The sequence below is a fragment of the Cariama cristata genome, unplaced genomic scaffold, assembly GCF_000690535.1.
Source record: "Cariama cristata isolate BGI_N322 unplaced genomic scaffold, ASM69053v1 scaffold5712, whole genome shotgun sequence".
Classification (NCBI taxonomy): Eukaryota; Metazoa; Chordata; class Aves; order Cariamiformes; family Cariamidae; genus Cariama; species Cariama cristata.
The window spans coordinates 12,675-35,493 of NW_009601981.1; the positions used below are offsets into that span (position 1 = coordinate 12,675).

Sequence of the window (22,819 nt, forward strand, 5' to 3'; positions counted from 1 at the left end):
CTCAGCAGTTGTACGAGTACCACTCATAGTTTCTGGAGTGCTTTGACATGCTTAGACCACAAGTGATAGTTTTTATTCTTTCCTCTTATGGTTCATTACTTTCCAAAACGGAACTATGCTTGTTACTAGGATGATTTTTGTCCAAAAGCAGTGTGCCTTGTTTCTTCAAGTGATATCAGTTTCTTCACGTATGTCCAGATCTTTTGGACTGAAAGCCTACAATGACGAGGCACTGCTGTGTTCTTGGTCTTGCTTTTAGGTAGTTACGATAGAGCAGGTTCTGGTAGCTGAGTGAGCGTTCCCACTCTGCCTCCATCCTTTGATTACTGACTTCTTGGGACTATTTTCAGCGTAACACCCAGACTTTCTGTGTGTCTGTTTGTGGCAAAATGAGATGACCTGGGGACACCCACCGTGCTTCAGATGTGGTCTTGCATAATGCTTGTTGCAGAAAAATTCCCTGTGTTATTCATTCCGCCCAACAGCTTGACAAATAACATCTGTGCATGCAATCACCTGCTCTAATTTGCTTCTGCTGTTGCAGTTGGTGACAAGGCACCAAGTCACAGTACAGACGCAGTGCAAAACAGAAATAATGGAGTCTTCTGTACTGAATGAAAGAGCTGTGAGTTTGGTCTTTCAGACTGTGCCTCTCTTTTAATGTGTTCATGCCGACTTAGATGACACACCATAATAAGTGAGATCTGTTGAAGTTATCACGTCATGTCTCTCTGTCTTCACTTTTCTAAGGTTTTTCCAAACCTCAGCTGTTTAATATTAATTTTTACTTACTAGATCTGTAGCTCAGCTGAGTTTTTTAGGAAAGAGGTCAGTTATTTTCAAAAATGAGCCTAGGAGAAACACATTATTTTGCCCATGCAGCCATCTTCCTCCCTCTCTCCAACCCATGTTCCTGTGCTTGATGTATGGTCTTGAAAGATGGTGGTGATGTGATGGCTAGAAGTTTTTGTGTTAAGGACATACCTTCTGCTTTCCATGTTTAAAATCTCTTTTAGCTTAATCTTTCCTTGGGGGATAGAGGAAAGGTCACAATTCCACACATGTTCAGTTGTGGCTATTTATTTTTGACACTCAGTTATTCTGAAGGTTTGACTCCCTTGTTGAACAGGAAGATGGTTCAAGAAGCTGCATTTTGGGAGCACCGAAAAGAGTGGCAAGGTATGAGGAGGCGCTTGGACTGCGAGAAGCTCTCGGACGCTGTCACATAACAGCACTCGTGGCTCCTGTGGAGGAAGAATCAAACATCAAGGGAACAAGAACTGGTAGGAGTGGAGGAGCCTGCTGTTGGTAGGGAGGTAAGGGAGGAGGTGACTTCTTGTGACACTGGGAAGAGACACAGAGCCAGCGGGAGAAATGGAGATGACGTGAGAAGAGAGGTAGATAATCGTGAGGAAACAAAAAGTCTGCAACAGAGAAGAAGATGCGGGAAGAAACAGGAGCTGGTAACTAATCCGATAGAAGAAACAGAGGAAAAAGAGGGAGAACTTTATCCGCAAGGAAGCAGTGTGCAGCAGGAGAGCAGGAACCAGCTGAATAGCAGGCTGTCCCCGTGTGTAGAAAGGCAAGTCCTCGACTCAGTGATCCCAGAGGTCTATTCCAACCAAATCGACTCTGTGGTTTTGTGAATAAAGAACAAGGGGAGGGGAAAGCAGGAGACTGAGCTTGGGTCACGGAGACCAAAGCAGATGAAGAACATGTTGTGTGTGATATACTGCAGGTAAAAAAGAAATCAATCAAGAGAGGAACCGTGGGAGTACTGGCACTAGGTGGTAAAGAAATCAAAGCTTGAAGTTATGGGGAAAATACTAAGAATGAAGTGAAATGTGGGGAGATGAAGCTGTGCGTGCAGTATCACAGAACAGAGCTGCCCGAAGAGGAAGGCTGCGCTCCTGTCACCGTGGGTCTGCCGCTCCTCTGCTTTCCGTCCGCAGGGCTTGTTGAGCTCTTCCATGAGCCAGCTCAGCAGCAGCTGGCAAGTTGAATCTCCCAAAACCTACAAAGGGGTTTTGGAGTTGGGGAGGGGGTGTGAATGGGGGCAGCAGTATGACCTTCCCCACGTGGCAGCAGGGAGCTGTTAAACCTCCGGACAGGTGAGACCCGCGTAGGTGAAGAGGGGCAATTTGAAGCCGAGAGCCCGCTGCAGAGAGGCAGGACTGCGGTAACAGACTGGGAAGAAAGGGTCAAGTCAGAGAGGAGAAGTTGGCAGAAGAATCAGCCTGTTAGAAATGTTCCTTCTCAAAATGCTGAGAGGATCCATGATTTTTTGCAGTCTCGCCATTTATTGCTGTCAGCAAAAATGTGTAAAAACCAGAGGAAAGGTGCAGATTTGTATGGCAATAGTACATAAACAGCCATTAGTAATTACTAGGTGGAAGAGGTTTTTGCGGTAGGCCTAAAGGCTCTGATTATGCTGATAAGTCTTGATATAATTTGAGCACTGTGGAATTTCTCCCTTATTTAAAGGCCTAGGAAATCACGCATATAGGAAAATAATGCTTTCTTAGAGCTGTAAAATAAAAAAATATGAAATGTAAGTGCAGTCTTAATTTGTTGCATTTACAAATGTGCACCATTATTTTTAATCAGTGTCTCTGCTTTAGACAGAATAAAGAATGAACAGTATGAAAAGACCTCATGAATATTTTGTTTCTCATCCTAATTCTGTGTCTTACTGTGCCCTATTCAAATTCTGACCTGAGTAACTGTTAATTTCCATAAGCAGTCTGTGAGTGATCTCCTGTAGTGAGATGCTTTGTTTCATACAGACATTAAATTTTCACTGTGTTCTGCATACAGAGAACTGAAGGATGAGAGTTTAAAAAAACAAACGAAAAAAGCAAAAACAGAACAGAAGACCAACAGCCCTCCCCAAAACCCACTTAGCTGGACACGTTTATATATTATTAACCTGGCAAAGCACAATTCCATATTACTTTTTTCTGTGTTCTACCAATTTGTAAGACCCCAGGAGTTGGGTAGCGCTGCTGAAGAGTGTTGTGGAACGCATGGGCTGAGTCTGGCCACATCCCCAGAGCTCTGCCGGGTTCCAGAGGCAAAGCGCGTGCGTCCTCATTTTCCAGGGCGGTGGTTATGTGCCTTTGCAATGACATTGTCCTTTCCCCAGTGCACTTGCCCATCGTGCCCGCGCTAGACGTGGGCCAATTTGTAGGTGTGGTCCATCCTGTTTGCTGGAAAAAGGTTATATGTAATATTACTAATTTCCTTCCATGAGTTTACTGTTGAGATACTGTCTGTTGTTTAGCGGCTTTTGATGGGGGGGGTGGGTTCTGGTTTTTGGGGTGGTGGGGAAGGGTTGGTGGATGAAATGCAAACAGGTGCTGTGCAGGAATTTCACGGATCATTCTGACACTCACATGAGAGCAGTAGTATTGCCAGTCTGTGTCCTTGGTAATATTGAAAATGCTTATATAATTGAAAGTTTTGACCTTTTTTTGATATCTGTAAGTCTGTAGCTTTTGATACCTGGACATTTCTCCTCAAATGTCTTCTTTGAGCAAGCCATTTACTTGTTTAAACACAATATCAGATTAGCATAGCAGTGGAGTATTTGATATCAATTAAAAATATAACAAAACCCAATAAGCATGACCAAAAAAAAAAGAAAATAGTTGTGTCTCATGTGAATGCCATTCTCTTTCAAAGAGGCTTTCTGCTTTTGCATGAGAAGTTATAGTCTGGTTTGTATGATGTCTCAGGAGTTCCTGCTTAGCCAGCGTGTATTGTTTATTTCCCTGAATGAGATTCTCTAAAATACTGGGTATCCATGATTGTTTGCCTAACTTGGCAAAGTGTTGACTTCTTGCTTCTTAATTGTATTCTATATGTCAGCATTCAATAGCAGGAGTACCAGAGGTGACTGCAGACTCCAAAGGCTAGTGCAGAAGCCACAGCTATTATATCTGGACATGCTCTTGTCACAACTAAAATACTCATGGAAATAGGTTTAATATGGCTTTTGTGTGTAACCTTACAACACGTTTGAATTCTGATGTTTTGAGGCCGTGGCTACACAGCCACCTTGATCACTTTAAGTCTGCAGCGCAGAGCACGTTCCCCCGACTCTCAGCCTTCCTTGAGCTTGCCCTGACACTTGTATGGCTGCATAGAGAGCCAGGCTGTGGAACTGATGTAGCTTTCAAAAAAAAAATAAATCTTTTTTTCTTCTGTTTGTCTTCCAATAGATCAGTTTCTGTTCAGCAGCAACACAGCAGCGCAGATTCAGGCTGGATTAAAGTTAGCATGTAACCATGAGTTGACCCATCATCCAAGCATACCAGTGGGCAGGGGAATTAGGTTTGCTTTTCCTAGAGTTTGCTCTGTTTCTGTTTCCCTTTCATCCCTTGAAGAGGGGCTCATATCTGAGAGTGACCATGTAGACACAAAGGGTCAAATTCAGCAAAGTGGACTCCAGAGGTATGATGTCCCATACTGCATATCTGTTCTGTGGAATTTCTGAAATTTATCTGTGATAGGAAGAGGTTTTTTGCTTACAGGTTCCATTGGTGAGAATTTATGTATTGGCTTCCTTCAGCAATTTTCATATTGGCTTTTATTTGGCCATAACTCCCAAGCAAACAGTACACCAGCATCTGGGTGCAGTGACCTGATCCAGACTATTCAAATGTGAAGTTTTTGTTATATACCTGAAAAACTTAATCATTCTTTTTCTACCTTCTTTAATTTGCATTAGCATAATTAGAAGATGGATTTGCTTTCAGTCTTCCCCCCCGTCCCCTATTGCAACAGGCTAGGCAAGTTCTTATTTGCATCTTTAAAATATGCTTGGGAAAGATGAAAACAGTCTTTAATTGCAGTGCTGACAAACACTCTGAGCTTCCAGACAAATCTATTTTATATCAAAAATTTAAAGGTAGCTAACTATTTTATAGTAAATATTACCAATCAGTATGCAAGGTGCTTGTGAATTTTCTAAGAGTTACTTCAAATGTTAAAATATTCTCATACTTAATGTTTTGTATATTGTAAAGTAGAAATGGCTAAAATAGCATCTCTCTTACTATGATAATGTGGCTTAGGAGTTAATGGACAGATTCTGCAAACACTGAGCTCAGGACCTGATGTTGCATTCCTGTGTCTTGACATAAGTTGGAGCATTCATTGTAGAAGGTATTGCTGTTTGTGTTTTCAGGACAGAACTCTAAACAAGGTGTTCTGAAAACCTTTGCTTAAAATTGTGTGGGATTTGTTTTTGTTTTCCCCTGCTGCAGGTGTGATGGACAGGTAGCAGAAGATTTCACTTTGATATCAGGGAATCAGAATGACCGAGTGCTTCCTGCCTCCCACGAGCAGCCCCAGTGAACACCGTCGGGTAGAACACAGCGGGGGTCTTGCTCGTACTCCCAGCTCTGAAGAAATCAGTCCTACAAAATTCCCTGGTTTGTACCGCACTGGTGAGCCTTCACCACCTCATGACAGCTTGCATGAGCCTCCAGATATAGTATCTGATGATGAAAAGGAGCATGGGAAGAAGAAAGGAAAATTTAAGAAGAAAGAAAAAAGAAGTGAGTAGGCAGCTTCTCTTATTTCATGCTTAAAATTTCTCTTTCTCTCTCTCTTTCTCTCACAAAATTGCTTAGTATTCCCAATGTTTTTTTTAAACTTACTTAGGTGTGAAGGAAGTTTAACTTGTACAAACAGGCTTTGTGCAATACCTGTTTCTCTTCCAAAAAACCCCACACCTTAACAAAAAAACGGATTTGTTTTTTGTTGTGCAGATACAGGTACCAAGCACGTGCCCAGATTTACTAGTAAACGTGTTTATCCAAAACCTTTAACGATGCATTGGTAATTGCCTGGCATGGGGTTCTTCTAATCTCATTATCTGTGCACGTTCTGAGTGGAAGTTTCCAAGTGTGTTTCCAAATAGATGCTTTTTGAAATTGTAGCTGAGGTGCTAGCTAAAATAAAACTGTAAGTTTGACCTAAATTTTATACTTCTAAATTTGGAGGGGTCAGTTTCAACAACTTTAACCCTTTTCCTGTATTTCTCCTGTATTCAGAGTTTGCTGTTGTCTACCATCTCAAGTTTTCATGTGCACACTCTGCCATTATTTGAGGAGTAATAAAATCTGTGTCTTTTTTTTCCCTAGCTTCTCACTTTAGTCTGATCATGCAGTTACTTCCAGCAGTGCCAAAGTATTTTTGCAGAGTTCAAAAATGTGCAGGCCAGCATCGAGATCTGAGTTCACTAGAACCAACAGAGTAAATGTTAGAAGGAAGTAAAGCTTTGATTATAGAACCCCCTCTTTGTGAGCGTATCAATGTCCAGAATGGAAGTTTTCATTTAACAGGCATACCCCTGCTCCAAAACAATGAAGAGAAATCTTACTTCCCACCTTTAGATTTCTGCAGAAAATTTTGGAAACATGAAATAGTTTTTATTCAATAGAGTTTTTCTATATACTCTGAAAGAACAAAGCACTTGGAAGTACTAAGCGGATACTGAGCACTCTTAGTACCAGAAAGATCCATACTGTCCAAGTCTCTGAAACCTAAATATCACAGCCCAAACGCTAGTACTTTTTTAACTGGCATTTGTTTTAGCAAAATTTCAAAATAATATTTCTCATCTACAGTGCCTATATCTCTGATGCCTGGAAGTTCTGGGTCCACTTCTGGGTCTACTTCTTACATGTGAAATTTGGAAGATCAAAAACAATGAGACAGCGCGCAATATTCTGTTAGAATGAATATGGTGACTATTTGTAATATGCATGCACGTATTTAAATAATTACTATGTAAGAATTTGCTGCCACTGCACTGCTTTTAATCAAACCAGTTTCTTGAAATGCAGGAATTGTTTCTACCACACTTTAGAAGGACTGTTGTTATTTTAACTAAAGACAGTGTGCCTAAAGAATACTGTAAGTCAAAAATACATTATCCTCAAGTTGGTTTTAACAGTTTAAATTTCTACAGATTCTAAGTGATTCCTTAGGGTTTTTCTCAAATGTAAACAACATTAACCTAATACAGATTATTGGATTGGTGATGAAAACTTGGTACTGATTAGATAGGTCTAAATTCAGGCTATTGGTGGTTGGTTTTTTCCTTCTTGCCTGTCAGCTTTCTGTTGTAACTCTGCATTAGGCACCTCTAAATTTGGAATTGTTAGGGGACAGCTTTATACATAGTGGGGGTTTCTTTGTGGTGTCATTAGGCGTGTCTTGTGGTGAGAGTCTAACTGAAGGCTGAAGAGGAAAAATGCTTCTTCAGCAAATACATGCAGGTCTGTGCACATCAGCACTGTAACTGCTTTCTTCTGCAAGAGATTACAACACATTGGATTGCTGATGTAAAGCAATTTTTGTTATTCAAAAGAAGCTTTAAAGGTATGAAAAATCTTCAAAACCACAAAAGTGCAAAACGTAGGAAGAATCAAATTGTCTCTTGCAGCTGTAATGTAAAAAGCGTTCAGCATTTCTTAGCCTTAATGTAAGTATGTCATATAATTGCCAGTCAGATACAAGTTACATACAAAGCTTTCAGTACATCTCGTACAGTCCAAAAATGGTCATTATCGTAAATATACCCTGAACAGACATTTTACTTCCGTAAATGACAAGGGTTCTTTATGTTAAGAGTTCTCCTTCCAGCTTTGCCTTTAGTTATTCCTTCCATACTTTTGATTCTTCAGTTTCCTCTGCCTTTTAAACTCTCTTGCCTGTGTTCAGATTGTTTCTTCTCACTTTCCGGGCTTCCTGCTTTGATTTTGGACAATACACAACCTGCTATGGTCATGTAATATTGGGTTTAAACAAATACAATGGAACATTTCAATGAGATAAAGACAAGTGTTGACATTAAATTATGACAGAGTGAATGTTTGTTGAACTTGTAATGTTAGTGAATTAATGACAAGGTCATCCAGACTCCTGAAACTGTATGTAACTTGAATCCTAAAAAGATTTTGGGGTATGTTGACAATACTCTAAATGTAAACTTCAGAAATGCTTGAAGAGCAGGAAGGTGTGTGGAGAGGGAAGGATAGATATCCCAAGGTTACTTGTTTTAGCTTTTCAGGTAAATCCTGTTTGCGGGAGTAATGTACTCTTAGCTTCAGTATCTTTACCTATAGCAAAAAAGCATATTTGTATGCTAGCAAGGGATCTTTTTTCCTACATAGTTAATATAATGATCTGATATTTTTCATGTTAATGGCAATAACCTAATAATACACAGAAATTATCCTGGGGAAAAAGTGTTAAAAATGTTTTGGAGATGATAGAAAATTAAATGGAATATGGTCTTTTTATGTGGAATGTCAGCTGCTGGAGAAATGTTTCAGCCACTAATTTCTATTCTCCAGTCCTCTGTGATAGACTGTTGGTTAGCTGTGGAGTGAGTTAGATTAGGGGATTTACTAGGGATTAAAATTAATTTTCTTTTTACTGGGATAGTTTTAACTCACGTCTGTTCCCTGACTCAAAACATCCCTTGTCCATGCAAGAACTTGTACTGTGGCAGTAGGAGAGCCAAAACAGATCTTTTTTAAGCAGTAATGCTTTATATGAGACAGTGACCAGCGTGACTGATTTTTAAAAAGGAATGTTTAACCTCCTGTCAGTAGTGACGTGTTGATAAAGTTGTAAAATACGCAGTTTCTTGCAAAAGAAAAAGGTTCTAGGAAATACTTAAGAAGAAAAAGCTATTCTACCCATTAGAATTTCTGTAGGTGGTGTGTATGTAGTAGATGTTACTCTGCTTGTTTTACTTCTGAGATTGACACTGTTAAGACAGAATAGTTCAATGCAGCTAAGATTTTTTTTGTTTAGAATCATTTTCATTTTCTTTATATAATTCTTGGGAAAATGGAGAATTGGTTGAACTGTAAACTAAACAATCTTGTGAAAGGACAGTAGTGACATTGGTATAAACTCTTCTGAAACTTTCAGGAAATATTTTTTGAAGGCCAAATCCCTAATGTGTTGCGCAGGGGGTCCTAGATGATCTTTTGGGATGTAGATGAGGGCTGAAATATTCCTACTGTTAACTTGGGGCCCTGCTCCAAACAATCTTTGATCCAAACTGAGTGTTTACCTTTATCTTCTTCCTCTGAGTGGCTGAGTTGAGGTTCTGTTCTAGCGATCAGCAGCTGTCTGCGAGGTACCACCAGGAGAAAGATACCAGCCTGTTTTATCAGGGGTTTTTCTCCAAAATTACTTCTGATCAGAAATGTGGACATCCAGCAACCATGCAAAAACTTTAATAGTATTCCCAGCTGTTCCAGGTAGAGCAGTGATGTAAGTTGTCTCCGTGCTTATGATCCTTCATTTCTGTGCAGAGTGCTAGCGGAGATGGATTCTACAGTAGTGGTGGATACTACAGGTCTATAGGGGTGGTCTGGTAGAAATTGCGAGGAGACCATTGTCATCCTACAAAATAACCAAGTAGCTGCTATTGAAAACAAAACATTTTTCCTGATCTGGTGTGTAGAGAAGCTCTGAATACAGTTTCCAGATCTACAGAATAAGAAGTTACTAGAATTTTCTACCCGTGATGAGCATTAGAGGCTCTGCATGTCAAGGTTTATCTTTCTGTGTTGCTACATCCTATTCTACTGACCAATTAGCTTGTATACCTATATAGTACTGTGTACTTCTTTAGCAAAGTACCATTTGTGAACAGTTTAATGCCAGTTCAATGCCAGTAATTCTTCTAAATCAAAATAAGGTAAGGCAAATTTCATATTTCACTTCATTTGCTCTACTTGCATAGCACTGCACAGTAATCTGAATGCAGAATTTGTTTGGGAGAGCTGTGCTCACATCAGTGAGTTGAATGTCTATTAAAAGCAAACTGATCTAACTGGAAGTCAGCTAGTAAGTGTTGGTAGTGTCTGTAAGTTTGAAGTTTCTATTAATAGTAACAATACATCTGGTGGGTGCGGAGAGGAAACAAAAGCCATCTACCCAAGCTCATTATGCGTCCATGTGTGTCTCACCATGTTATTTAGAAACGGTATACAAGCTGGTGGCAATCCCTCTGACAAATCGAAATTAGATAACTAATGCTAGCATTGCACATCGGTCCGTATAGTCATATTTGACCTACTAATTCTGTCATATGTAAAAGTGATCCATGTTTTCTTTCAGTGAATTAATTACAGATGCATGCACATTTCCCCAGGGAGCCAAAATCAGATGGAGAGGTATAAATGACTTAAAAACTCATCAGAGACCCGATGCACAGAGTGTGTCTTGTGGTAGGTTTGATAAGTGGCAGTTCTACATAACGCAACCTTTTGTGTTAACAATAAATACTATAGCATGAATTTGTAGCTTCGTTGCGAGAGTGCAGGAGAAGTATTCCCAGGTATGCAGTCTGATAGAAACAGTGGCTTCGCTGCATGACAAAGCTTTTTTAAGCCTGTAAGTTAGATTTTTCCAGAGTGACACTGGAATTTTTTTTAATTATTACTATTTTTAAAAGAGATTTTAATAATTTTCGGTAAGATAAGGGCTATACTTGCAGCATCACATTTAAAGTAACTGCAGTGAAGGCATGCTTGTGGAAGGTCTAATGAAACCCAAGCAAGGAACTGGCAGATAGTCCAGTTGTTATGCCGGTGGAATTAGAGTATTTATTGCATTAGTTCTGGTCTCATATAGATGCAGGAAAATGTCATTGACATATATTGGAGTGATGGGAAAATGCAGACTGTTAATACTTGAAGTCTTGAGGAAACAGTGAACAGAAATACCAGTTTACGAACAGTAGGTAATACTTCTTTCCACATTTAAAATTACCTGGTTTATCAAGTGCTTTCAATAATTTTTCTTCTGTATAAATGTAGCTTGTTTATATTTGAATATATTGCATCACTGGTGAAAGGGATACAGTAATTTTATTACCAGAAGTATGGCAAAGAAAACTGGGCTACTCTGAGAGACATACAAACCCCTTCTTGGTATGGGTGGGAGATTCTCCAAGAACCTGTAATTAGTGTATATTTCTAAACTTTGTTGACTTACGTTACTGAGACGAATTAAGAGAGGCTAGTTTTGTATTTAACTTGCTCCTTCATGTCTTCTCATGAAGTCAAGAAATACCAGTTTCAGTCATGTGCTGTGGCTGGTGTTACCTTACCACGGATGTACAAAGGCCCCAAGGTTTCTGTTGCAAGAGGGAGTGTGGAAAGAGGTAAGGCAGGGGCTGTGTTTGGTGGTGGAGACAACCGCCCAGGCTGGGTCCCCTGTGCTGGCCTGGGGACGCGCTGACCCTGTTCCTAGTCTCGTTCGCTGTTCGGTTGGGAGCTGTTCCAGCTGCCCAGCAGGAAAGACTGAGGGCAGATTGTCCTGGGCTCTGGTGAAGGTTTGGCTTTCTGTTTGGAAATTACCTCTGTCAGCCCCATCTCGAAACTTGGTGCCGGCCCTGTCTCATGCTCACCAAACACGGCGGTGATGTGCGCCCCTCCTTTGTCCCATAACCGCTGCATCAGCAGTTCTTTCGTTATCAGAGTGAGATTTGAATCCGTAGTTTATGCACTGCAGGTTTCCTTACCCATTTCTGGTCTTCATTTACAAAGAGAGTGAATGATGGTATAGCCAGTAAACTGCGAGGATGAGCCCTGGTTGCTGGTTGTCCTCCGGTTAACATTTGTGTTTCTATATTAAAATTCACTTGGACAGGAACAGTGCTACGGTCTTTCTCCATCAGTCCTCTATGAATGTGCATGTTTGGTGGTTCTAGGGAAGAGTCCGGGATGGGAAGGGTGAGCTGGTCCCACAATTGTAATTACTTTATGGCATTTCCATGCTTTAATACATATTTATTTGACTATTAAAAGCTACCATCTACAGAGCAGCCAAGGAGGCTTCAAAATACAGAGAGCTCCTTGGATGTGCAGAAATAATGCTGAGAATCTCTGCAGCTTAGTATAGTTTAGAATTGGAAGAATAAAAGACTGACTGTCCCCTGGTTCTTTTGCATAAGATCTTTCACCTGTCAGAATTACAGCCTGTAATCTCATCCGTGATGCTTTCTCTTACAATCTAAGGGGGTGATTTTCCACCACCCAAAACTATTCACGCGGGAAGAGCACTTGGCTGTCGGTGTGCTTCCTCATGCACTGCCTCGTGAAGTGAGGAAGGAGCCTCGAAGGATCTGTGTAAGGGGGGCTTCACGCTGAAGCAGGAGTTTGCTGCGCGCTGCCGGGGGGGACCTGGCTGGTGCAAATGGCATGTAAAATGGTGTTTTTGTTGGCCAGGTTTCAGGCTTACTTTTCTTATATGGGGTACTGCGGCTGTAAAATCACGGTTCATTGACTTGGAAGTTGTGTTGGTTTGTATGTGGTTGGGTTTGGTTGTGGGTGGGTTTTTTGTTGGGGTTTGTTGGTTGTTGGGTTTGGGGTTTTTTTTGTAATCCACCTTTAAAGACTTGCTTGTTCTTGCCTGAAGGACAGGCAGGGCTAGCTGCAGAGGCGTAGGTAGCAAAAGCACTGGTGCAAGTTTTAGACGGCACTTGATGTTTTGTGCTCCGCCCATGGACTTGTTTGAAGCTCTCACATACGCTTTTTAAGGCAAATACGCACCTTCGCTGTCAGGTATTGTGCTAGTGTTACTGGAGTTGTTTTATTCGTCTAGTGGAAAAGTAAGTGTGCTTGGGCTTTTTTGGTTTTTTTAGTTGAGGCTGAAACTTACTTAACTTCGTGCTTATCTTAAAATGTGTAATATTCTGGAAAGGGATTGGGGAGGTAAGTGGCTGAAGTTTTGTTTGTTCTTAATAGAAATTTGTTAGGCTTATGTGTCTGTGGTAGATGATCCTTAACAGCGACTCTTATACTGTTGATTACAGGAACATAGAGAAGTTGGCAGACAGTTGTTTTTATTTTGCATTTCCTTGACTATTAGATGGGAAACTAGCCCATAAGATGGACATTGCCATTATGAGTAAGTATATAAAGTGTTAATTGTTTAGATCGTTCAGGAGCTGTGTGGCTTATCTTTGATGTGACTGTGCAACCTTGGTTTCATCCTTGTCCACTTAATTGTGTAACAACTAAAGAAAACCTTCTGAAGAGTCAGGCAGGCGCTATTTTTTTAATTCGCATTGCTGCTTCTCTCTCCTCCTTACGTATTACTTCTTGTTCTCTCCCCATTACAATATGCTGTCTAGAAACTAAACAGACTTACAGCTGTCCTCTTGCCTTCTCCTCCTTTGCCTAATAGCGGAAGGTTATGCTGCATTTCAAGAGGACAGTTCCGGTGATGAAGCTGAAAGTCCTTCAAAGTTGAAGCGGTCCAAGGGAATACATGTCTTCAAGAAACCCAGCTTTTCCAAAAAAAAGGAAAAGGATTTTAAAATAAAAGAGAAGCCCAAAGATGAAAAACACAAGGAAGACAAACATAAGGAAGACAAGCATAAAGAGAAGAAGTCAAAAGACTTAACGGCAGCAGATGTTGTAAAGCAGTGGAAAGAGAAGAAGAAAAAGAAAAAGCCAATTCAGGAGACAGAGATACCTCAAGTGGATGTTCCAAGTCATAGACCCGTGTTTGGCATTCCCTTGTCTGATGCGGTAGACAGGACCATGATGTACGATGGCATCCGCCTGCCAGCAGTTTTCCGTGAATGTATAGATTACGTAGAGAAGTATGGCATGAAATGTGAAGGCATCTACAGAGTTTCAGGTACTCTGGGCACACTGACATGCAGGTTCCTAAGGCCTTTACTTGCAATTTTCATATTATTTTACCATTTTCAACACCTAGAGACTCTCTTTATAGCTGCATTAATTTTAATTATCCAAAACACAATCAGGTAGCTGAAGTTAAGCAAACCCGTAGGTCTGAAGTACCAGAAAAGTTGCTAATACGGTGTTACTGCTTAATGGCAGTAAAAATACACTTGTTTTGGCCTTTTCTGATAGGATGGTAACGATGAATAAAATGGGTTAGTACGGCCAGCTTGTATTTTTTTACTTCTGTGCTAGAAATACAGTGCTAGTTGATTGCAAAAGCAAAGATGAGATATAACCATTTTATTACCTAAGCTTCCCACTAAGTTACTTTTTCCAGTTACTTCCATTGTATGATTTTTTTTTCTTAAAAACTTCTTTTCTTTGAGCAAATACACTAATAAGCATAATATACAAGTTTCACTAGTTAAGCTTAGCAACAGCAGGCTAATTAACCGTGGTAGTTCCATAACACCAGCTTACATATATGAAACATCTGTTTTAGTCAGATTAAACAAACCAGTCCCTTTATTTGTGAAGTGCATCTGCACTACAACTTGTGTAAGTACTTCTGTGGGTATGTTTAAGGGAGCAAGAACAAGTGAGAAAAGGAATTTGAGGAAAAGCATTTGAAACAAGTTGCCTAGCACTGTAAAACGAATCAAATGCTTTTAAAGGCTTCATTAAGCTGTCTTCATGCTGTCGCTCTGCATGGTATTTGGTGGGCATGCATAAATACCGCAGCAGCCTAAATAGTTTCTTCATCTTGCCTATTGGAATGCTCTGCGTGGTATTTGGTGGGCATGCATAAATAGTTTCTTCATCTTGCCTATTGGAACATTCTGGTTGCATGTTTTTTCAAGACACGATGTGTTGGGAATTTTCACGGAAGAAGGTGTGTTTTCTGTAAATCATTTCTGAGGTTTGTACTTGGCAGGTGTTCGCTCCAGTGCAAGAGCACCCTCTTGTGCGAGCAAGGTATTGTTTAAATTGAGAGCTCGGGGAGACGACTGCCATGGCTTAACCACCTACTAGCTGTTGTGAAGGCTAACTTATTTGGACATGAAGCTGAGCATATTTTACCTGGCATTTACCATGGGCTGAGTGAACCCAGTTCTGCTTATTGTGTATGAGCCAAGCAGTGGCAGCACATTAAGTCGGTGTAACTCAAGTGGGTGTTTGAGCTTCAAGAATGAAATTTCCCCGAGATTGGAATGTCACTGAGTTACAAAAACACCCTACAGAAAATCTTGGCTGGGTTGAATAATTATGTGAACACACTTTTATTCATGCAGTGCCTCAAACCAAGAATCCTGTGTGAGATTCCTCCGCTGAGGAGGGCCAGCTGGAAATCTGCAAACTAAAAAGCGTGCCTTTTGTTTTGACCGAGAAAAGCTGTTATAGGCAGAACTTGTTGCACAGTATTTGAATTGATAACGTTTGCTGCTTGGCTTAGGGCTGTATAACTGAACAGCCAGAAAGATGCGGAGTGCAAATACGCAATTGATCTTAGGTTCCCCGACCCTTCCCCACCCTGTTTTATGTTCCTTGATGCAAGGGAACGTTGGCGCCAGTTCTCATTCAGAGCTTCGGCAGTGCCCTGGTTTTGCTTCATAGCAGTAGTCAGTGCGCTTTTAGAAGCAGTGATCAGTGACCACGTAATTCTGAGTCACAATTTTAACTTTGTTACATGTGGATAACTTTTAAAAGGTATTCCTCAATTAGCCTAAATTGTAAGGAGAGGTGAAATAAATGCATCTCAAAAAAGAAAAGTTTAAATATCACTGTTATACATTTACAGTTGAAGATTTCTCTTATTTCTTGATCTAAATATTTTAAGGAATAAAATCAAAAGTTGATGAGCTAAAAGCAGCCTATGATCGAGAAGAATCTCCCAACCTGGAAGAATACGAGCCCAATACAGTAGCCAGCTTGCTGAAACAGTACCTGCGAGAACTGCCTGAAAACTTGCTTACCAAAGAGCTAATGCCTCGCTTTGAAGATGCTTGTGGAAAGAGCACGGAAGCTGAGAAAGTTCAGGAGTGCCAGAGGTTGCTGAAAGAGTTGCCAGAATGTAACCACCTCCTGATTTCTTGGCTGATTGTGCATATGGACCATGTTATTGCAAAGGAACTGGAAACAAAAATGAACATCCAGAATATTTCTATAGTGCTCAGCCCTACTGTCCAGGTACGTGTGCCACACAGCAAGTGTTAGAGCAGAACTTCAGCCCAAGAAACACTTCTTTGTAGGAATTCTGTTGCAGGCGGGAATTGGGTATTGTCTGATACGGCTAAGCTAAATTACAGCTTCTCTTTATACCTCAGGAACCTAAAATGCTGGGAAAGGGGGAACAAAAGACTTTCTGAGTGTGAGCTTGTGTAGTATGGGGCTGATACTTGGGTTATTATGAGAGTATTACAAAGACTGCTGTCAGGGTTTTAATCCTGTTGTGAACAGAAGTAATTTAATGTGGAATTTGTTCAATAATTCATGCAGATGCATATTTTGTGGGGGCTTTTGATTCAGTGGTAATTTAGTGAAGACTATATTGCTGCTTAATTTTAATATCAAGCCAATGAACCCTGCCCTGCAGATGGATCTTCCTGGTGCAGTAATGACTTCGGTATACAGGCTTTGGTGTCGCCAGTCTGAGAAATGGCTGGGGAAAAACATCTGACTTTTAGTTTTCCATTAAGATTGTGTGGTTTCTGGATTGCTTAATTCCTTAATAAACATCTTGGAAATATTTAATTTAAATATAGCTCAAAATTAGTCCTGTGCATAATGGAAACATGGCATCATTGGGGGTGGGGCTTCTAGAAGAAAACCCCCACTTTAGAAAAGCTTGCCTTTATAATTAACAGTCTAGGTGGATGCCTAGTAGCAAAAGGGCTGGGTGTTACTCTTGGCTATTTTACTGTGCCAGACACTCTCTAGCTAACAAAGGAAGGAGCAATTAATGTAAAACAATGCAGGCTCAATCGTGTTTTGTTGTTAAGTAGATTTTAGCAATTAAAATACAGGTAGTGACAGAACTCTCATCTTTCTTTCAGGATAAATTTTTGAATTTTAATGGAAGCTGTAGTATCCAAATAAATACTTGCTTTTGTCTCATGTTAAAACAAGGAATACAGTAACAGCTCCTTTCAAACTACTTTTTCTACTATAGTAAATCATCTCAGAGAGAAGTTGTAGAAAATATTACAAGTTGGGGGAGGAGAGAGAAGGTAGCCAGCAACCAGCCGTAGCGCGGTATGGTTGGTGTTCCCTCTCACCCAACTGCCTTTACATGAGTAAAAAGAAAGATTTAATACATTTCTGTACCTACCAGTGATGGAAATAATTGTGGTAGGTTAAGACGTGAAAATTCTGAGTTTAGCCTGAAAAATGCCTCAGATGATAGACAGGCAAGAGAGACAGTGAAGTGCTTGCTTGAGGCCAGCACTGGGTCGTTTAAAGTATCGGTTTTTAATCCAGATTTTAATCTCTTAGGACAAACTAACATGACTAGGACTCACAGAAGGGCACGCTAAATGCTGTTGTGTTTCTGGAGAAAGATACTATGCTTCACAGATAAAGATGACGTGAATAAATCCTCTTAGCCAGTATTTTGTCTGCCCTTTCTTTGCAGATCAGCAACCGTGTCCTGTATGTATTTTTTACACATGTTCAAGAGTTCTTTGGGAATGTGACCCTAAAGCAGGTGACCAAACCTCTTCGCTGGTCAAATATGGCAACAATGCCAGCACTTCCAGAAACACAAGAAAGCATCAAAGAAGAAATCAGGCGACAGGTTGGCAGTTACCTTAGCGTTTTTCTGTTTTTATCTTTGCCCTGGCTTTTACACATTCAGTAGTAAATTCTCATAAGCTTGTAACATACTCTTTAATTCTGTCACAGCTCTCCCATCAGTAGAGACTGCTGGACAGCGATTGGTGATGCTATTGCCCGTTTGACGTGTGGAAAGTTGTTATGGTCTTGTGATGATTATAGCGGTGCCTTTCATGGATTGCTTTGCTATGTCGTTCAATACTTTTATTGCGGGAGGAAGGTTAGGAGAACCTGTTAAAGAGCGTGGTTTCTTTAATACTGCTTTTCAGCTAGTTCTAGATCATGTGCTGATGTATGTTAACAGTTGTTGGTGGTCGACCTGTCCAGCTTTGAAAACCAGAACTCCAAGCCTGTTGCCACAAAGCCAAAAATGTTTTTCTTTTCAGTCTGCCCTGCTGTGATACATTAAAGACACTGATTTCTTTGGCAATATTTCTAGGAGTTCCTACTGAACTGTTTGCACAGAGACTTGCAGGCAGGGATAAAAGACTTATCCAAAGAAGAGAGACTCTGGGAGGTGCAAAGAATTTTAACAGCTCTTAAGAGGAAACTAAGAGAAGCTAAGAGACAGGTGGGTAACTTTTCTCTTTATTAGCCAAAGACCTAAATCACAACTCCTCGTTTGTGACAGTGCAGAGGCACGACTCAGATCAAGCCACATTTCAGTCTTTTACTGCAGATTTTTTCATCTTAAGTTTACATGGATGACGAGCAATTGCATTTTCTGGTTAGCTGGCTCTCCCTAGGGACAGCAAGATCTTCACACTCCTTCACAGCTGTTTATATAAAAAAAAGTATGATTAAAAACTTAGCATTTGCCAGAGCATCTATTTGTTATATGCTTAAAACAATCTGTCCTGGAGTACCAGGAGGAATTACTGGAAGGCTCAAGGTTAAAAAAAATGCTTCTGAAGTTTGTTACCCTGTCATATGTCTCAAAGAAGGGACAGGCCTTGCTGAAAACTTTCACGACAACTGAGGTGACTATTCTAAATTTGGAAAATAATACGTTTCCCCCCCCCCCAAAAAAATATCTTTTTTACAGTAAACAAAGTGAATGGGAAGGTGTTTTTTTAAAAGTTGTTCTTTCTCTGGCAGGAGTGTGAAACAAAGATTGCACAAGAAATTGCTAGCCTTTCAAAGGAGGATGTCTCCAAAGAAGAAATGAATGAGAATGAAGAAGTTATAAATATTCTGCTTGCACAGGTAGATGGCAGGCACTTACCTCTTTGTCTGCTGGCATTTTCTTGTTCCATACCTTTCCAAAATACTAAACACCCTTTTGTTCCTTCTCATGCAATGGGAAATCGAAGGCTTAAAGGGCTCTCTCTGTCCAGTAAAATACAAGGCTTTGTTTTACTGGTCAGTAAGGTAGGGAAGGAATGCAGGAGTGACCCAGGGCCCAGCAGACTCACGTTAACAGCGGAACAGACACACTGTGCAACCAAAAAAAAAAAGTAGCCTGTGCTGTTAATGTACTTGGCACTTCTGACTCTAACCAGTTTTAATACCGTTAAAAAAAAAACAAAGGAACTAATGCAACTATTTTGGCCTCTTTACCTTCCTTTGCTTCCCTCAGTAGCTTTGGTCTTCTCTCCACTGTACTTTCCTCCTTATATTCCTCTTCAAAGACATACTGTATAATTGTTTTTCTGGTTATTTTACTGGTTAGCCAGAGCTTTCCCTCATGATTTCAGGGAACAGGCAGCCAAACATGCCAGCATTTGGCGTGTCACCTCCACCACTGTTCCATACAGCGATCATCTTGGGGCTTCGGAACAGAGACATTGTTGGGTTTGAACTTACATTTGCTTTGAGGTCTTGATGAATCAGAGTTCAAAGCAGGCATGCTAACCACTTCTACTAAGTACTTCAGAGAACTGCACCATCTCATACTTATCGTATGTTCCTGTAGAAAATGAAGTCAAGGCTTTAAGTGAACTAATTGATCTTCGCAGGAGAACGAGATTTTAACAGAACAAGAAGAACTGCTGGCCATGGAGCAGTTTCTGCGGAGACAGATTGCCTCCGAGAAGGAAGAAATAGATCGCCTTCGAGCAGAAATAGCTGAAATACAAAGGTAACAGGGAGACTGCTTACACCAGAGCCCCCGCCAGGCGAGCACTCTTTGGTTAAAAGTTCGTATGTGCTCTTCTGAAATAATACTCTAAACTACACTTAAAAGCTCAGCCTAGGAACATCACATTTGAAAACCGCCTCTTTTTATTGAAATTTTAGCAACTTTGGACCTTTCCGTTACTGGTATTTTCCATTAGTGTAACAATGGAATTATGATCTAAAGGAAACTAGGCCCTGTGCACTAAAAGAATCCCCCTAGGAAATCACTGGTTTATTAAATTAAGCTTTGAAAGGAAGTTCTGATTTTGCTTTGAAAACCATTGCAGATTACTCAGTGGATGTAAGTTCACTCTTTTACACTGCTACAGTTGTGGCAGGCTTGAGGAAGTGTTTAACTGGGAGTTTGTTGTTGGTCTTTCAGTCGCCAGCAGCACGGCCGAAGCGAAACCGAGGAATATTCTTCTGAGAGTGAAAGTGAGAGTGAAGATGAGGAGGAACTGCAGGTCATCCTGGAAGATTTGCAGAGACAGAATGAGGAACTGGAGGTAAGACTGGAGTCTTAGTATTGACTGGTACTCTCCTCCTTGGCGGTTACTTGATTTTGTCTGTGCAGAGATGGTTGCACGAATGCAAAGTGGTCGTTTTGCACCAATTGTCCCCAGGCATAGAACCCCCCAGCCCTGTTTTCACATCGCTGTTGTGTGCAAGCCCACGCTGCTGTCTGGGTCAACAGCAAGGCACCAGTGTGCAGTGCTCAATGCCCCCCGCCTCCCTACAGCACTTCTTTGTCAAAAGGGGCCCTGACATTTGTTTTCCTTCCTTACAAGATAAAGAACAATCACCTGAACCAAGCAATTCACGAGGAGCGAGAGGCCATCATCGAGCTGCGGGTACAGCTTCGCCTACTGCAGCGAGCTAAATCGGAGCAGCAGGTGCAGGAAGAAGAGGAGCCAGAAAAACGCGGGGCTGTTTCTCAGCAGCAGCGAGATGGGGTCCTGGAGACAAAAGCAGCCAAAGAGCAGCCAAAAGCAAGCAAGGAGCAGCAAGTCAAGCCATCACCCAGTAAAGACCGGAAAGAAACTCCAATCTGATCAGGCTCCTGGAGATGCATAAAATCAACTGAACTGTGCAAATTACTGTAACATGAGTCAAACTGCACAAATTATTGCTGGCTGTGTACATTCTGTAAAGAAACTTCTCTTCTAAGCCCTGGAGACTTTTGTCTCCTATACTTGTGGCTTCTGCTCATCAGACTCAGGTGAGTTTGGAGAGGCCAGAAGAGTTTTCCAGTTAGCATCAGATTATTTCACGACTGGTTTCCTTCAGGTGATTTAAAGTAATTCAGTAACAGTTTTATTTTAAACCAAAATCTTTACATTCATTGGAGCAGTATTGGAAGATCTGGTTTTTTCATAAATAAACAAAAACCCACCCCCACTTACTAATAATTTGCCTTGTGAATCTGTTCATCCTCACTCACCATTACTTCTGCTTATTAACCTGGTCACTTATTGCTTGTGCCTTTGATGCCTTTATGATGCAGATCATCTACAAGGGAGCTTTAAATTTATTCTGGGTTGGCTGAAAAGTTGGGAGCCTGTGGGGTATTGGGTTTACCTACCATGCCCTTAAGCTTCACTTCTGTTCCGAGATGTACTGAATAAATGTAAAAACTCAAGAGATGTTATTTATGTCCCTGTATGATGGAAACGTTCATGTCTTTTAGCGATGTAGGTAACCCATTTACTCATTTATAGACCACCATCATCGTACCTGTTTAAGGCAGGCTGTATTCACGCTGCTCCCATACAGCCAAGAGCTTTTTCTTCATCCATTTTAAATGTTTTAGTCCCTCGGAGAAGCGCACCGACGGACACTTTAGGCAGCGATGAGGAGGGTTACGTCACTGAAGACAGAGCTGCCTGACCAAGCAATAGCGCGTTTCCCTCTGCGGAAATCAGAGGAGTCACTCGTGCTTTCCACACACGAATGATGCCAAGGGGAGGCACTGGGGGCTCAGCAATAGCCCCCGCTTTTTTTCTTGTTTAAAAACCAACCCTGCCCACCCAGGACTTGCTTTTGGCTGGGCCGTTCCACTGCTCCTGCCCTTCAGCAGCCTCCAGCCATGCTGGCAGGCAAGGGCCACGTCGTGTTTCACCTACACGCGTGAGACTTGGCCGTCAACTCGCGTAGTGACAGCAAACTCCGCAGAGTGCATACAGGCTATCTTATCTTTTAATCTGGGTATTTATTTTCAGCACCTGTTGGATGTGGTGGTATTCTTTATCTATTGCACTGTTGTGAATCATTGGCCATGATTTGATTTTGTACAAATAATGCTTTGATATGTTATAGAAAACAGCATAGTATTTTTTTAAAATTTGGGAAAAGAAGTTTATAAACACAGAAAATGTGGTCAGATGACAAATGTAAACTAAAGCATTCTCCCTTGCCTTCGTTACATACATTTTATATTTGCTGGCAATATTTAAACTTTTGTTTGTTTGTTTGTTTAATTCACACTAATTCCTATTGAATTGTCATGGATTTTTCTAATGTTCTTCAGACAAATCTCTTAATATTGGTTAACTTTTATTTTGTTAGGATTGTATTTATCAAGCAAATAAATTCAACAGCCATTTGAAAGTCGTTTCTAATTTATCTACTTCATAATGCAATTGGTAGTTACTCTTCGGTAGCTGCCTGCAGCTGAGAAGTTTATACGAAAAATTAATTCAGTTCTCTTAAGAGAACTGAGCTATTAATAGGAACATTGTCTGCAACTGAATGTCAGAGAAAGCTTCCAGCACTCAGCTAAAGATCAAATTTAATTTGATCGAATTAAAGATTTTAAGATTTTACTTCTCAATTACTACCAGAGATTTCAGTTGCGAAGGTAAAACCCGTCTTATTTATTCACTTCATTGCTTCCAACACATCACCACCATGCTTTTCCCAGCAACCTGAAGTCTTAAATGGAGGTGGAATTGCTGCTCCTGCAGCGATACAGCAACTGTAACCAGAAATGTAGTTTCAGAGCACCTGAAAGGCGTTTCGTTGAAGTTTTCTTTCGCATTCTTTCAAATGATACGTCCAACGACACACACAGTTATTCATAAAACTCCTGTAAAGCCGGCAGTTAAAGTCACAAGTGCGAGTCACTGCTG

The 22,819-nt window shown here is 40.8% G+C and overlaps 1 protein-coding gene across 1 annotated transcript; it reads left to right on the top strand.

Moving 5' to 3' along the window:
- The first annotated feature begins 5,260 nt into the window (after positions 1-5,260).
- Positions 5,261-21,034, top strand: RALBP1 (ralA binding protein 1). Its single transcript, XM_009710645.1, has 9 exons — positions 5,261-5,564; positions 13,234-13,692; positions 15,580-15,929; positions 17,374-17,535; positions 18,013-18,144; positions 18,672-18,779; positions 19,532-19,653; positions 20,074-20,197; positions 20,480-21,034. The coding sequence occupies exons 1-9, from the start codon at positions 5,321-5,323 to the stop codon at positions 20,741-20,743; spliced, it is 1,965 nt and encodes a 654-aa protein (XP_009708947.1). The 5' UTR covers positions 5,261-5,320; the 3' UTR covers positions 20,744-21,034.
- Positions 21,035-22,819: the final 1,785 nt, after the last annotated feature.

What these genes read in the sequence shown, in the direction of transcription:
- RALBP1 (XM_009710645.1), top strand. Translation starts at nt 5,321, where the DNA reads ATGACCGAGTGCTTCCTGCCTCCCACGAGCAGCCCCAGTGAACACCGT. An exon ending in AAGAAGAAATCAGGCGACAG is followed by an intron (nt 17,536 to 18,012) that starts GTTGGCAGTTAC and finishes CAATATTTCTAG; the next exon opens with GAGTTCCTACTGAACTGTTT. An exon ending in GAAATAGCTGAAATACAAAG is followed by an intron (nt 19,654 to 20,073) that starts GTAACAGGGAGA and finishes TTGGTCTTTCAG; the next exon opens with TCGCCAGCAGCACGGCCGAA.